We start from the raw sequence: 15144 nt of genomic DNA, 5'->3' as shown, positions 1-15144 counted from the left end.
GGAGGGGAGGGGAGGGGAAGAGAAGAGAAGAGAAGGGGAGGGGAAGCCTTCTTTCTCAACCTTAGTCATGGCAGTCTGGGATGCCTCTTTCTCCAGGAGAGCACAAACACAGTCCAGGTGCCCCTCACGAGCCGTGATGTGCAGCGGTGTGTGTCCAGCAGTTGTGGAGAGGTTAGCATCGGCGCCGCTCTCCAGGAGCAGCTTCACCATGGCGCAGTGCCCGAGGCGGCTGGCACAGTGCAAGGGCGTCTGATCATCCTGAAATAAGAAAGTCACGCATTTCTCATCCTAGCTTGTTGCGTGGCGCTGCCCAAATGGCCTACCTTCCCCACACTGCCCCAAAGAAGGCGGCGGGAGGCTCTCTTGTGCAAGGAAATTCCTAGGCTAGGACTGGGGTGGTTTTGATCCAGTGAGTTGCAGGAACACGGGAAAAAATTTACGTTGGGTCATTCAAGCCACTTCATTATTGCGGGATTTGCCAAACTTGGCAACTTTAAGGCTTGTGGATTTCATCTCCCAGAATTCCCCAGCCAGCGTGGCTGGCTGGGGAATTCTGGGAGATGAAATCCACAAGCCTTAAAGTTGCCAAGTTTGGAGACCCTGCTCAAGCCTATACACAAGAATTCTAGTCAACTAAAGCTCAACACTAAATTGGTGCCAGATAAGGGTCAACTGTTTGTGGCACTGTAACGACTCTAGGCAGATGACTCGTTTAACTCCACCCGCCAGCTCTACTGTTCGTCTCCTACATGCAGCCACTAAAGCCATTCATTCCCTGGTGTTGCAGGCACTGAATTATTGATCCCAAAGACAGACAGGGACCTACCTTAGCTGTGGCATTGACCTTGGCTTTGTTCTGGAGAAGATACTTTGCTACTTCGCTGTGCCCGGCCCGAGCAGCCATGTGGAGCGGTGTCTCTACTTTCTGCGCAAATAAAACAAGAAAGGATCATTCCAGAGAACATCCAGAGCTGAGAAAAATTCCCATCAGCCTCCCTCAGCATTCAAAGACGGAAAGACTCAGGTGTGGGGACTGTCTGCTTTTTTTGTTTTTAATGAATAATACTTTCGTCTCCAAAAGCTACACAAAGTCAGACTGGGAAGTCAAATAAACAATATGTGTTTCAAAAAACACATCTCGGGTATATTCAGAGATAGAGGATGAAAAAAAGACATTTAATGCATTTCTGCTCTAAAACAAATCTTGCTTAAACCCTCCTAATTTTTCTTGTGGTTTCGACCCTTCTGAAAATGTCTTTTAATTATAGAATAACAGAGTTGGAAGGGACCTTAGAGGTCTTCTAGTCCAACCCCCTGCTCAAATAGGAGGCCCTATAGCATTCTGGACAAATGGCTGTCCAATCTCTTCTTGAAAACCTCCAGCGATGGAGCGCACACAGCTTCCGAAGACAAGCTGTTCCGTTGATTCATTGTTTAATTAATTAGTTGATTAAATCAACATTTAAAATTAAACTTTCAAATTAATTCAGTTAATTATTTAGTTTAATTAATTTAATTGATTAAGTATAACATGGTTGCCATTACCGAAACTGGATGGGATGAAACCTATGCCTGGAATGTACAGCTTAGAACAATAAAACTTGTTCAAAAGAAACAGTTAAATCAGTTAAGTCAGTTAATCTTTACTCACCACATTGGAAACATTGGGAGATGCTCCCCGTTGGAGCAAGATCTTGACAATAGAAAGATTTCCCATGAAGGAGGCCACATGAAGAGGAGTGAGGCCCGACTATCGAGAGAAAACGAGGGAAAATAAATGAATTCGAATTCTGCATTTGTCTACCTCTCTTTCTCGACACTGGAGTTAGAAACTGTCATTTACTTGAGGTCAGCTCTACAGAAATCAGTAGGTTCCTGAACCCATGATGCTCCGTTACCTCCGTCACTGCGTCGATGGAGGCTCCCGTCTTCAGAAGAAGCTCCATCACCCTGATGTGATTCTTCTTACAGGCAATGTGCAGTGGAGTGAAGCCGTTCTGCAGACCCAGGGAAAGGAGACCAATCAGTAATGCACTGCAACAGGTATCTGCCTATTCCAGGGGTAGGCAACCTTGGCTCTTTTATGACTGGTGGACTTCAACTCCCAGAATTCCTGAGCCAGCATGGAAACCTCTCCCTTTCCCCTCAGCATGGCTGGCTCAGGAATTCTGGGAGTTGAAGTCCACCAGTCATAAAAGAGCCAAGGTTGCCTACCCCTGGCCTAGCCTCACCTTATTTCGGTGGCCTCTACTCACCAGGGCCCGTGCATTAGGCTTGGCTCCCTTCTCGAGCAGGATCTTGGCCACCCGGTGGTGGCCACAGTGGGCAGCCACATGCAGTGGGGTCAAGTGATCCAATGTGATGTCATCAATGTTGGCGTTATATTGCAACAGAAGCCGAACACAGTCCAAGTGGTCACCTTGGGAGGCCATGTGGATGGGGGAGAGGCCGTTCTGCAACAAAGGAGAGGAGGGTGAGATTGGGATGGACCTACAAGGGATGCTTAGGGAAGAGGCAGCCAGGTAGATGCTATTACCTGGAGAACTAGGGAGGAGCAGCGTTAGAGCATGCGAGAAGCAATGAAGTTTCCTGTGCAGATTGCAATTAAGACCTTTGCCCATATGCATTAACCACGGCATAAGCCTATTCCAGGGCTATAGGCAACCTTGGCTCTTTTATGACTCGTGGACTTCATCTCCCAGAACGAGCATCTCATTCCATAAGGCAGGCACCACAATAGACAAGGCCTACTTCCTGGGTTCTGAGAAACGACACCGCTTAATCAAAGCGATCCATGGAGTGTCAACTCTGCTGAGCAGAATGCCACCTGAGCAGAAGCTGTCGGAGCTATTTCCTCAAACAGCTAGGCCCCAGGTCACAAAGAGCTTCATATGTAGCAACCTAGAGGGACACGAAAAGGTGGCTCTCTTTTTTCTTACAGATCACAGGCCGCTGGGCAACCTTTTTTGTCTAGCAGTTATGAGCACAGCAGAACATATTATGCAACAGGGCTGAGCCCTTCCAAATATTTGAAACCGATCATTTGCTAGTAAACATTTTTCATTGCCTCTTGGATTCTTTGCTCCTGTTACGTCAAGAAATCATCATGGGTTTTAGGCAGAGGTGCTGGTAATTTGGGACTGTAGCAAAGATAAGTAAATTACATTTATATATATATATATATATATATATATATATATATATATATATATGTATGTATGTATGTATGTATGTATGTATGTATGTATGTATGTATGTATGTATGTATATATGTATATATGTATATATATATATATATATATATATATATATATATATATATATATATATATATATATATATATATATATATATATATATATATATATATATATATATATATATATATATATATATATATATATATATATATATATATATATATATATATATATATATATATTTCTCCGGGATCCTCACCTTGGTCTTTGCTTGGATGGGCGCTCCATGGTCCAGCAAGATTTCAGCAATTCGCAAATGTCCGTTGCGGGCGGCACAGTGCAATGGGGTTAGCTCATCCTGTAGAAAGGGTAGCACTTTAAAAGGTGTGGAGAGAGTAAAATATGTATTTTACAGGTCTTGTACCCTGCAATGCTGTTATGCACACCAACTGAGGGCTGTTGGAAGCACCTAGCCAATCTTGAGTGAATCCCAAAACGATGGGAATATACACATATTTCTTTAGCAACCCATCCTTGGATTTGGTGAGGAGCAAAAGGGTCTACAGAATCCAAGGCCTCCATCACCCTAACGAAAACAGTGTTGTGCTGTTGCAACACAAGATCTGCTGCTTTTGTCCCTGCAGGTAGCCTCACGATGCACATACAAGCAGCCTAACCTGTTCCTTCCTCCGCTGATCCTCTTGATCTCCCTGGCCAACGTCCCTGTGAAGGGACAGGCTGTGGTGTTTCTTTACCAACTTCTCTCTCTTCCATTCTCCTCCACACTGTCCGTCTGGTGGGCAGGACTTACCTTGGTGCGAACCTCAATGTGGGCTCCCCGGTCAAGCAGCAACCGCACCATTATGATGTTGCCGCGTCGAGAGGCGATGTGCAATGGGGTGATGCCGTTCTACGGGGGGGGGGGAGAGCAGAGAGAGGGGAAGAAATGAGACAAAATTTCTTCCCAGAAAACTGCAGTGCCCTGGGACCTGATACCCAGAGTACATTTTGGGTGGCGTGTTTGTTTTTTGGGCAACCCAACTGGTGCCTGAATGCCTGCAGAGGCTTTTGACTCTTAAATAAAACACTGAACTTGTCCCCTAAAATTAAACCCACTGTTTTCCATTTAGCAGCAAAACAGGCGCCTTACGCCTTCCCTGCTTGGCCAACGCCAAAATCTTCCAAAATTAACACAAGGTCTGAGAACTGTAGCCTCGCTCACTCAGATGTCTCATGCGCACTGCAGTCCTTTCTTACACACAAGGACTTGTTTGCTGATTACTTTTTTAAGTTTGGGGATTTATGTTACTTCAGAAGAGGGCTCCCCCTGGTATTCTATTCTGGGCTTGGGTTTTTCCCACCCCACATGGGGTAAGAGTCAAAGAATCTTTTACAACAGTGTTTCCCAACCTGCTGGGAAATCTTAGCCTAGTAGGAAGGGTCATGCATGGAGCTAGCCTGAAGTCTCTGTGTGACTGCAAAAAGACTGACACACTCTAAGTTCCTTGAAGCCTCTGCTAATTATTACCAAGGGTAGGTTGACAGACAGCGCAGATTCTTGTATTAGAGGCAGAACATAATAAAGTAGTTAGTTTGAACTCTGCATTCCCACCAATGCTGTGAGGACAAGCCACTGGACTATAAATTGAGAGCAATCTCCACTCCTTACTAGCACAGATGATGTTACCTAGTTTGGGTAATGAGATGTCTGCAAAAAAACAACAACAACCAAGCTCAGAGAGCACCAAGGATCCTGAACTATGAATATTCTCCTTTATCCCTAAAGTAGTTAGCTTGACCTCTGCACGTGTGGGTCTGGTTGTTCGTGCCTAACACATCCTTGGCAAGTTGAAGGTGAGTGGACTTCAAATCCCAGAATTCTCAGCGACGGCTCTGCTGGCTGTGGAATTCTGGGAGTTGAAATCCATATAGCAGGAAATTGCCAAGGTTGGGGAACTCGGTTCTACCGCATCGGCGTGGGCTCCGCACCTACCTGTGGGGTGAAATTGACACTTGCTCCACGATTGAGGAGAAGCTGGGCCACGTTGAGGTTCTCGTAATGCGCTGCGATGTGAAGGGGGGTGAAGCCAGTCTGTAGGAGAAGAATGGAGGGGGAGCAGTCAAATACTCCAGGCAGCCCACCCAGTAAGAAATACAGGGAGAATTTTCAAATTGCTCTTTTGACATTGGTCATCCATTCACTCCATGCTGAACCAGCTCAGCAGAGGGATTTTTGCTATTTTGGAGCATTATGTGCTTAAATGGTTTTCTTTTATTAGTGGCTATTTTACACAAGGGATCCATGTACGTTTCTGAGGCATCCTATAATGAAAATCCACTACAGGCAGTCCTTGACCTATGAGCACAATTTGTGTTGCTAAGTCAGGTGGTTGATCAGTGACCCACACTCAATTTTATGCTCTTTTTGCCATAGTCGCTAAGCACATCACTGCAGTTTTAAGTGCATCGCATGTCCTTAAGTAAATCAGGCTTCCCTCATTATCTTTGCTTGTCAGAAAGCAAAGCTGAGAAGGTGTAAAATGCCAAATCACGTAGGTCCCAGCACACTGCAACCGTTGTAAATACACGCGGATTGTCCAATGCCAGAATTTTGATCCCGTGACTACAGAAATGCTGCGATGGTTGTTAACGGCGAGGACCAGCTGTAAGTCCATTTTTTTCCAGTGCTATTGTAACTGCGAAGAGTCGCTAAATGAATGGTTGTTAAATGGAGGACTTCCTGTACATCAAATCTCACACTAAGAATCCTTTCTGTTGTGTCCACAGAGTAGGTCAACATGTGCAAGGTGAGGCATTATGATCCTCTGACACATGCAAGGGCCCACGTATAAAGGAGCAGAATTTGAAGCATAATGCTTCACCTGCCCTCTTGCAGAATTGAAAGCAGTGGTCCCCAACCTTTCTGGCTTTGTGGACCGGTGGGAGAGGGGGAGGAGGAAAGGCTTCCATGCGAGTGGCAGGGACTCGTGTGTGGGCGTGAAATTCCATTGGTGTGAGGCGGTGGGTGTGCCCACCGCTTGCACAAATGGAGCTTCACGCACATGCGCAAGTCCCCGCCATTTGCAAAAATGGAACTGCGGGCGCAACTGCCTCTCGTGCGGCCCGATTCCGAACGGGCCTCAGCCCAAAGGCCGGGGACATCTGTTTCAAAGTACCCACGAACACTTCCTTCCATCTGCAAGTTGCTCAACTCTACAGACTAAACAAACAAAATTGTAGTAAACCCTTGGTTTAACCTAACAGAAACAACAAACCCATTTTTCATTTGAATCACCTCTTCATTCAACAGGCTAATGGTTATTAAATCAAGGTTTCTGTCCATTAAAGGAAGATTTTACTGCAAATGGTGCCACTTACGTAAATTACATAATTAAGGGAATTATGTAAACTGACTCAAAAGAGGTACACTCAGATTTAACAGATCTCCTCTCCCTCAAGCGGTCCATTAAATTCAGATTTCACTATAAAGCACCAGACCTCCTTTTCATGTTCTCTTAAAACAGAGAGTATGCTACAGCATAATGTGACTGAATGTGCACAAAAACACACCACTGAGCCCAGATTCACAAATAATTGCTTTGCTTGCTTAACTGTCCACCCCAATAATCCATATCCTGATTTTATGTGATAAAATGTCGTGTTAGCTGTTCACACAACAGGCCAAGGCCAGAGGGTAGGTTCTCACAACTGAAGCTCAAATGATCCAATTGCATTTCAGCCTAACTTAACACACTCCCTTTGACACACTAACCTTAGCCTTTGATCATAGGTAACTTTCCTGCTTTATAGTCCAATTCAGCAGGTGAGCTAACTCTTGTGTAGAAGTTCACAATCCTTCCAGACAGCACAATGGGAATCCCCTTCTTGAGGTGGGATTAGGAATTAGAATCTTTATGATCATGATTTATCGCTTGTCGCTTGTATGTACACTGAGAGCTTCTGCACCGGAGACAAATTCTTTGTGTGTCCAATCACACTTAGCCAATAAACTATTCTATTCTGTTCTGTTCTATTCTATACTTCATCCTGTCCTGTCTTATCCTATTCTTTATCCTATCCTATCCTATCTTATCCTTAGCCTGTTCCATGTTAAGACTAATCAACTGATTGAATGTGATTTTTTTTTCCAAGTGGGTCCACTAAAGCCAGGATCCTCCCCTTACCCGCCTGACCCATGGATCTCCCCAGGCATGGCCAGCTGACCTTGGAAAGGACATCGGCATTGGGGTCGTTTTGCAGAAGCACGGCAGCTGTTCGCGTGTCATCGTTGCGGGCGGCTATATGTAACGCCGGAAGGCGCACCTTCCCCTTGGTCCCGTAGTTGATCAAGTGGGCCACCACATTTTCATGGCCCTGCTGCAGAGCTACCGCCAAGGGAGTAAAGCCGTCCTGCCAAAGATGGAAGAAAGGAAAACATAAACGTAAGAAGACAGGGAGGGATCTACCATTTCAAGAGGCTCTCCGATTCAACATCTCATCAGCATTCTAGCCATTGTCTCTCCACTGCAGGATGCAGGCCTCTTCTGCGTGTTTCCAACCCATACGGCCCTAAGCTTTCTTTTGCCAGTTGGTCCGCAATACTTGCTGGTGTCGTTGCTCCGTCTTGTTTTAAGTCTCTTTTATGGATGCTGTCATGTGTCTGATTAACGAAACACTTAAAAGGACTTTCAGGCATATTTTCTCCTAAAAGCATTTATTAAGGTTACAGAGACGTCAGTACAACATGGTGGAAATGCTTAGGTCTGCTTCTCTTCCGTTACGCATAACATTCCAAGCATTTCCCACTCCCTTATTGTAGGGTCATGGTTCACATCTTCCAATCAACTTGGAAGATGTGATTTACTTCGGGTTTCTTTCTCCCGGGCTATCCTTATGCTCCTCCCTCTTTCTCAGTTGCTGGTTTAACTATATAAATACCAGACAGTTCTGCATATTGTCAAAGCAAGAATATACAGTATTTGCAGCGTTGACAGATGCTTTTTTTCAAGTTTAGAACCCAGCTCTGTGCACAGTCTTGCCGTGTGATCTGTTATGGCCTCCAAGCAAACAGAGGCCCACCCTTGCTACAAACAGCTGTTTTATTTTTAGGTTCATCACCACATCCCTTTGAGATAAAGTAGGCACCTGACCCTGGGCTTGCCCGATTCCTTTCCCACATCTGAACTGGGGGAGTGTGAAACAGCAGAGAAATACTGGGTAGTGTTAGAACAAATTTCCCCGCTAATAATCCGCCTCTAGTAGCCATGAAGTAAACAACATATGGGAGAAAGGAGCCAGGAGTGAGTGGGCTTGAATTGTCTATATATATCGCACTCACACTTGAGAGCAAAGGCGTTCACGAGAATTCTATAAATGTGGCTGATCAGAATTCAGAAAGATTTGTTCTTTTCTCACCCTGATGACTCTGGGTGAATGCTTTGAGGAAGATACTCACCTCTGTGGCCACGTTTTGATTGGCACCATTTTCCAGTAAGAACTTGACCACTTCCAGGTGATTCTCTTGGGCGGCCATATACAGGGGTGTGAAGCCTTTCTGCAAACAGAGAATCAGCCAAGTGACCTCAAACGCCACACAAATAACACAACCGACACAGAAACACAGAAGGAGAAAATCGATGGGTTGCCTTGACGTGGGAGGAAGTTGTGGAGCAAGTTGTGGAGATCAAGACCTGGGCTCTCCAAACTTGCCAACTTTAAGTCTTGTGGACTTCAACTCCCAGAATTCCCCAGCCAGCGTAGCTGGAGGTCATCTCAAACCTTGATTCCAAGTCACATTTTGTTGTGATCTATAAAAACTGAAGCACTGTTAGGACAGCAAAACTGGTATCGATGGATTCTGCTGAACTTGATGAGATTACAATTCGGGGTAACATTTTTTTAAAAAAAGGAAAACTTGACTGCACCACCGGATAATCAGGGTTTATTAGTGCTCGTTTCAAGATTGCAGCTGAGTGCACTAGATAGATAACAACAACAACAACAACAACAACAACAACAATAATAATAATAATAATAATAATAATAATAATAATAATAATAATAAAGTTGGAAGGGACCTTGAAGGTCTTCTAGTCCAACCCCCTACTCAGGCAGGAAACCCTATATCATTTCGGACAAATGGCTGTCCAGTCTCTTCTTAAAAACTTCCAGTGTTGGAGGAGCATTCACCGCTTCTGGAGGCAGGTTGTTCCACTGGTCAATTGTTCTAATTGTCAGGAAGTTTCTCCTTAGTTCTAGGTTGCTTCTCTCCTTGCTTAGTTTCCCTCCGTTGCTTCTTGTCCTGCCTTCAGGCGCTTTGGAGAATAGCTTGACTCCCTCTTCTTTGGGGCAGCCCCTGAGATATTGGAACGTTGCTATCATGTCCCCCCTCGTCCTTCTCTTTGTTAAACTAGACATACCCAGGTCAAATGCTTCAATGTCTCAGATCACCCACAGCAAAAAGGGAAGGAGATGATATTGAGAACAATTAATCAATAAAACAGTCCTATGATTCTACGACAAGGGGCCGGAATAGGACTTTGTGGAACATTTTGGTAGGTTTGTTTAGCTTTCTCTTAAAACGGTTTGTCACTGCAGAAAATTTAAACAGGGCTTCTGGTAAAACCTCCCGTAAATTTCAACCTCATCTCTGATCCTGCAGAGTGCCAAGAGGAAAGAAATCGAAGGAAGGAACTCCAGCAGCTCTAAATGCAAAGCAAAAAAAAAAAAAAACCAGGAAAAAAAACCAGAGTTTCTGAGCAGATGATGAAATCAAGTGCCTGGAATCACTGGCTGTTTACTCGTCTGCTTAGCAAAAAAATATATATCGCCAGCTTATGCAGAGGCGGTGCTTGTGTGTGTGTGTCTCTCTGTGTGTGTGTGTGTGTGTGTGTGTGTGTGTGTGTTTTAAGAGCTGGAAATCAAATGGGGAGTTTCTTGCTTTTTGCAGCCAAATGCAAGTCCTCTTGCTCTCTCCTCTTGGGACAATGACTCACAAGTGTGACTCGCAACTGGGATTGAAAAGATTGCTTTGGGGGAGGGGGGGAGGGGGGAGAAGGATATTTGCTTGCTGATCTCAGCCAGAATGACAGACATCCAATTACATCTCAAGAGAGAGAGAGCCTGTTTCTGGCACCCCCTGAGCCTGTTGTTCTGCATTTGTTCCACCAGCTCTCTCTCTCGCAGCCTCGCAACCTTATTTCCTGCCCTTCTCCCCAATATTTATCTGACCTTCTGCATATCTGCTTATGTAACCCAAAAATGCAGGAGCCCCCAGAGGGTGACGCTGAGACTAGCCTGCCTGGGAACCGGCAGGGGGCGCTTGTGCACGTTTTCCATCCCGCTGCTGGTCCGACAGCCTGGCGGGGCTGATCTTCTCTCTGTCCATCTCTAAGAGACACCCGGAAAGCTTTTGACTGTTGTCTCAGCTCTTCTGGTTGGCTGGGTGGCAGAAAGCAAGCGAGGCTGGCAAGGTTGGCTGAGAACAGCTGGTGTTCCTCCTCAAAAGCATCAGCGGGATGCGAGGAGGACGCTGGACAGAGGCCGTGCAAGGCTTTGGATCAAGTGACAATATAGACTCCAAGCGAAAGAGCGGGAGGGGAAAGGAAAGTGGAAAAGTAAGCCTAGTCAGAGATTTATGTCAGCGTGCAAGCCATCAGTCCTTTCAGCCCATGGAATGTATTATTATAGGTAGTCCCCATGCTGGCTGGGGAATTCTGGGAGTTGAAGTCCCTCCCCCATATTAAAGTCGCCAAGATTGAGAAAAACTGCACTATAGCACAAGAGAAGCAACCTAGATGCCTATGGAAACATTTATGAACTACCACTCCCAAAGTCCCTTGCTCTTGGCTCTGACGGGAGGCTGATGGGAACTGAAGTCCAAAGCTCTACAGGGGAGCAGATGACTTATTTCTGCTGTATGAGGGCTGCTAAAAACTTTGGGAGCATTTCCCTGTGTTCAGAAGAGGCTGCCGTATGTGGGAGAAGGGGAAAAATGATTCAAAGCATTGAGACATACTACTCCAGCTTAATTAATTGAATATAGCGTTAATTGGACTTAAATGTAAGTGGAAATGGAATCAAATCTAATTTCATTAGTGTCTCGGCACTTTGCTCTCTCCCCACCTGTTTAGAACCCAGCTCTGTGCACAAAGGAGGTTTTTAAAAAGGAGTTAAATAGAATAACTGGAAGTGTCTGTGCAGGTTCTCAGCCATCCTGGTCACAGCTGCTTCAAAGGTGCACCAACGGGGCCGTGATTGCGCACGTGACACAAACAGGGCCACGAGCACCTGTGCAATGCTCGGGCGATGCTAGCGCCCACGCGCTAGCACGTGTGGGGATGTTGTGCTTGCAGCAACGATAGCGCTGGCACGACGCCACAACACTAGCGCGAATGGGGGGGCAAATGCACACACACGCATGCATTGGCCAGCCATTCACATGGCCCAGTGGCCAACAGCCCAGTAGTGGGCCACGGACCACAGTTGGTGACCCTTGTCTTAGGAGGCTCACCTGGCCGCGTCTGCTTGTCGGGGATTCTTACCTGTGATTGTGCATTGACATTTGCCCCAAAGTTCACCAGCTCCCGTACAACATCTTCTTGTCCTGCCAAAGCAGCAATGTGTAAAGCTGTGTTCCCTTTCTGAAAAAGCCAGATGGAAGATAAAAATTATAACCAACCTGGAAAAGAACCTCTTTAAAAAATAAAAAAGCCAAAAAAGAGCAACAAATCTGATGAATCAAGAACAGCAACTGTAATTTTGTATTGAAAAAATTCGTTCTTACAACTCTTGTGTTTTGCTTAGATTGGCACGTTGGATGAACCCAACTCTTGAACGTATCTACAATTCTGAGCAAACATATCGTAGTTTCATTGACATCACTTTCTTCAAAGAGTTTTGGACATTTTTTAGAGAAGCTGCTGGCCAAGACCCATAGCCAGCCTGGCCACTCCAAGACGATTGATTCATTGATTGATTCATTGATTGATTGATTCTTTCATTCATTTTCTACAACCTCCCATCTCAATCCTATTGAGTCTGGGCAGTGAACAATATCACAGTACCACGCAGTAACTGCAGTTCTGCAAACTTTGAGAAATCGTGCGAAGCACAGACTAAAATATATTTATTAAAAGCCAATAGTATAGTAAATAAATAGTTCTTGCCCAGCTATAATCATAATTAAATCACTACTTTCCTTCATGGTGAGAAGGTCATGCAAATTTGTTGGAAAATGTTCAAAGATTAAGGCATTCTGTTTTCTTCCCAGGGTGACGAATGAGGGGACTTTATTGCCCAGAATTCCCCTGCCTGCAAGACCACTGAGGAGAATTCTGGGAACTTGGTCGGGGGCAAACTCCTTCGATTGAAATATTTTAATGAATCAAGCCAAACATATCTTTGTCCTTATTTCTCTGGGACCCCTTACCTTGGTTGTTGTTTCCAGCACAATTTCCTTGTGTAACAGCTCAGCCACCATCTTTACATGCCCCTCCTTAGAGGCCAGATGTAAAGCATTCAACCCATTCTGGAAAAAGAAGGAAGGGGTGTTAAAACTAAGTTTGTTGTGTTAGCTCACTGTGCTATGCAACAGATTCAGCCAGGGCAGGGAAACAGGTTGGGGTGTGTGTGGAGGAAAACTAATTTTAAAAAAAAAACACAGTGGTTGCATTCACACAGCACGCTGGACTTAAGTTATTGGATTAAACTCACTTCTGAAATCATGCAATACACTCAACCATAAACTAACTAAACAGGCTGGGTTTGCACAAAACACTTATGTTGTATTGCAACACAAACTGACACACACACAAAGCCAAGGTTAAAACTAAGCTTAGCTTACTGTACGCATGCAGCTGCTAAGTCTGGGTAAACCTGTTGTGCAAACACAGCCTGTGTGTGAGACAAGAAAGAGAGAGAGAGAGAGAAAGGCCACGTTCACACAACCTGCTAAATCGGGGCAATGTTTTAACTCGAATGTAACTGTTTGGGAGAAGTAGCATGTTTGCCAACCCAAGTTCTTTTATTGTTTTGTTCCGTCTGTTGGGCAAATCCAAGACGTGGGTCACTTCCATCAAATTATGCTCTCTGCACAAATGCAGCCACGGAGCAGGAAGGAGAGGGAGAGATGGTTTTAAATTCTTACTATATTCCTGCAATGCATATGAATGTCCAGCGGTCGCAAATGTTGCAAGAATTGAATGTTTGAATTTTTCAACAATGGTAACTGCAAAAGGGGCTGTGTCTCAAAAAAATTCGGATGCTGGTCACATGAGACTGAAGCCCTGGTCCATTTTTACGCGCTTTGGGTCATACCTGGAATGTGCTGGAATGTGCTGGAATTTCTAGCATGTATAAATTATTGAAACAGCGACCTCTACGCTGGCTTGGGCAAGTCGTGAGAATGGCTGACGGTCAAATTCCGAAAGATCTCCTGTACGGAGAACTAGTGCAGGGAAAGCGCCCCAGAGGGAGACTTGAGCTGCGATGTAAGGATATCTGCAAGAGAGATCTGAAGGCCTTGGGAATGGACATTAACAGCTGGGAATCCTTGACCTCTGATCGTTCAGCCTGGAGGCTAAAGACGCAGCATGGCCTTCTCCAATACGAAGAGACACTTGTGCGGCAGGCTGAGGCAAAGAGGCAGTCCCGGAACCAGCAAAATCTGGAGGCCGGACAGGGGACAGATTGTATCTGCCCTCAGTGTGGAAGGGACTGCCACTCTCGAATTGGCCTTTTTAGCCACACCAGATGTTGTTTTAGGACCTCTTTCCAGAGCACGATACCATAGTCTCTTGAGACGAAGGATGCCAATGATGATGGGTCATACCATACACATGCACTAGACATTCACAGACCTACACAGAGAAGAATCACAACCACCTTCCCACCCAAACCTGCACACTTTAGCTTCTCATCATGCCAAAGAAGTTGTCAACCGTAACACTTAATCCTGTTCAAATGACTTAGGCCAACCCAACCTTCTTCTGGTAACTTCTGCTAAGTCTGACTCTCCCTGTAATTGTTTTCCCAAGCTGATGTCTTTTGGAAGAGTGGGGACACATATCTAGGCAGCACCTGCTTGGGGAAGGCAGTTCTCTCGCCCAGGGATCCCCAAAGTTGGCCCCTTTAAGACTTATGGACTTCAACTCCCAGAATTCCCCAGCCAGCAAGGGGTCCACAAGTCTTAAAGGGGCCAAGTTGGCTGTATCCCAACATCCATCTTGATAAAGTCCCCCACCTTCAAAGGTTGATATCTTTCATCTGCCCTGTTCTTCCCCCATTTCTGAAGACGGCCAGATATATTTTTTTTCAATTCAGTGTGCTAGTTGGTTCTAATACCAGAGGCCCATAATTGTATATTTTAGATCTTGACTCTGTTGAAATTGTATCCTCATGGTAGACTTATCTAATCCGGTGTTACATACAAGTGTTGTAGAAATCAAGGCTCTTGCTGCACTTAAGTCTAATGTGCTGGATGATGCCAGCCAGTCTGCCACCCTCGCTTTTACAAATACACATGCAGAGATTCCCATTTCCATTTTGTTATGCAGAAAAGTCCTTTGGCAATCCACGTTTTCATTTTTTCCGTATCTGTCGAACATCTAAAGACAGATGAGTGATGCCCGATGCTGGTTTCTCTGGCAGTGATGAGGATGGAATCAAGATCGGTGCAGATGGCAATGATGATCAGATGGCAGGGTGGAGGCCACTGGCCTTGTGGTCTAGGTCTGACCACATGCATCCCACTTTCATTGCATACAGGACACATGAGGTTGGACCTTGACCACAAGTGTGACATGCCCCAGGGTAGACAAGACAAAGGTGCAATCGAACTATGGGACAACGATGGGAAGAACTGACCATGCAAAAGGCGCTAGGTCTTCACAAAACACGCTTGAGAATTTCCCAGGACTGGTGAGCAGTCAATCCTGTACCGCAT

At 45.3% G+C, this 15144-nt stretch overlaps 1 protein-coding gene across 1 annotated transcript in view; it reads right to left on the bottom strand.

Annotated features, from left to right (window-relative positions):
• The window catches only part of LOC107287963 (ankyrin-1-like), an 87085-nt gene that overhangs the window by 31022 nt on the left and 40919 nt on the right, over nucleotides 1–15144 (bottom strand). The window contains exons 3-14 of the mRNA XM_029284248.1: nucleotides 12631–12729; nucleotides 11744–11842; nucleotides 8656–8754; nucleotides 7425–7610; nucleotides 5194–5292; nucleotides 4012–4110; nucleotides 3460–3558; nucleotides 2256–2453; nucleotides 1899–1997; nucleotides 1652–1750; nucleotides 827–925; nucleotides 61–258 (exon numbers count right to left, since the gene is read on the bottom strand). Of these exons, the coding sequence (XP_029140081.1) occupies nucleotides 61–258; nucleotides 827–925; nucleotides 1652–1750; nucleotides 1899–1997; nucleotides 2256–2453; nucleotides 3460–3558; nucleotides 4012–4110; nucleotides 5194–5292; nucleotides 7425–7610; nucleotides 8656–8754; nucleotides 11744–11842; nucleotides 12631–12729 (1473 nt within the window). The remainder of the gene's footprint in view (nucleotides 1–60; nucleotides 259–826; nucleotides 926–1651; nucleotides 1751–1898; nucleotides 1998–2255; nucleotides 2454–3459; nucleotides 3559–4011; nucleotides 4111–5193; nucleotides 5293–7424; nucleotides 7611–8655; nucleotides 8755–11743; nucleotides 11843–12630; nucleotides 12730–15144) is intronic.

Source organism: Protobothrops mucrosquamatus, unplaced genomic scaffold, assembly GCF_001527695.2.
Source record: "Protobothrops mucrosquamatus isolate PMUCROS unplaced genomic scaffold, P.Mucros_1.0 scaffold462, whole genome shotgun sequence".
NCBI lineage: Eukaryota > Metazoa > Chordata > Lepidosauria > Squamata > Viperidae > Protobothrops > Protobothrops mucrosquamatus.
The sequence above is the reverse complement of the archived record's forward strand: the minus strand, read 5'-3'. Positions and strand labels throughout refer to the sequence as shown.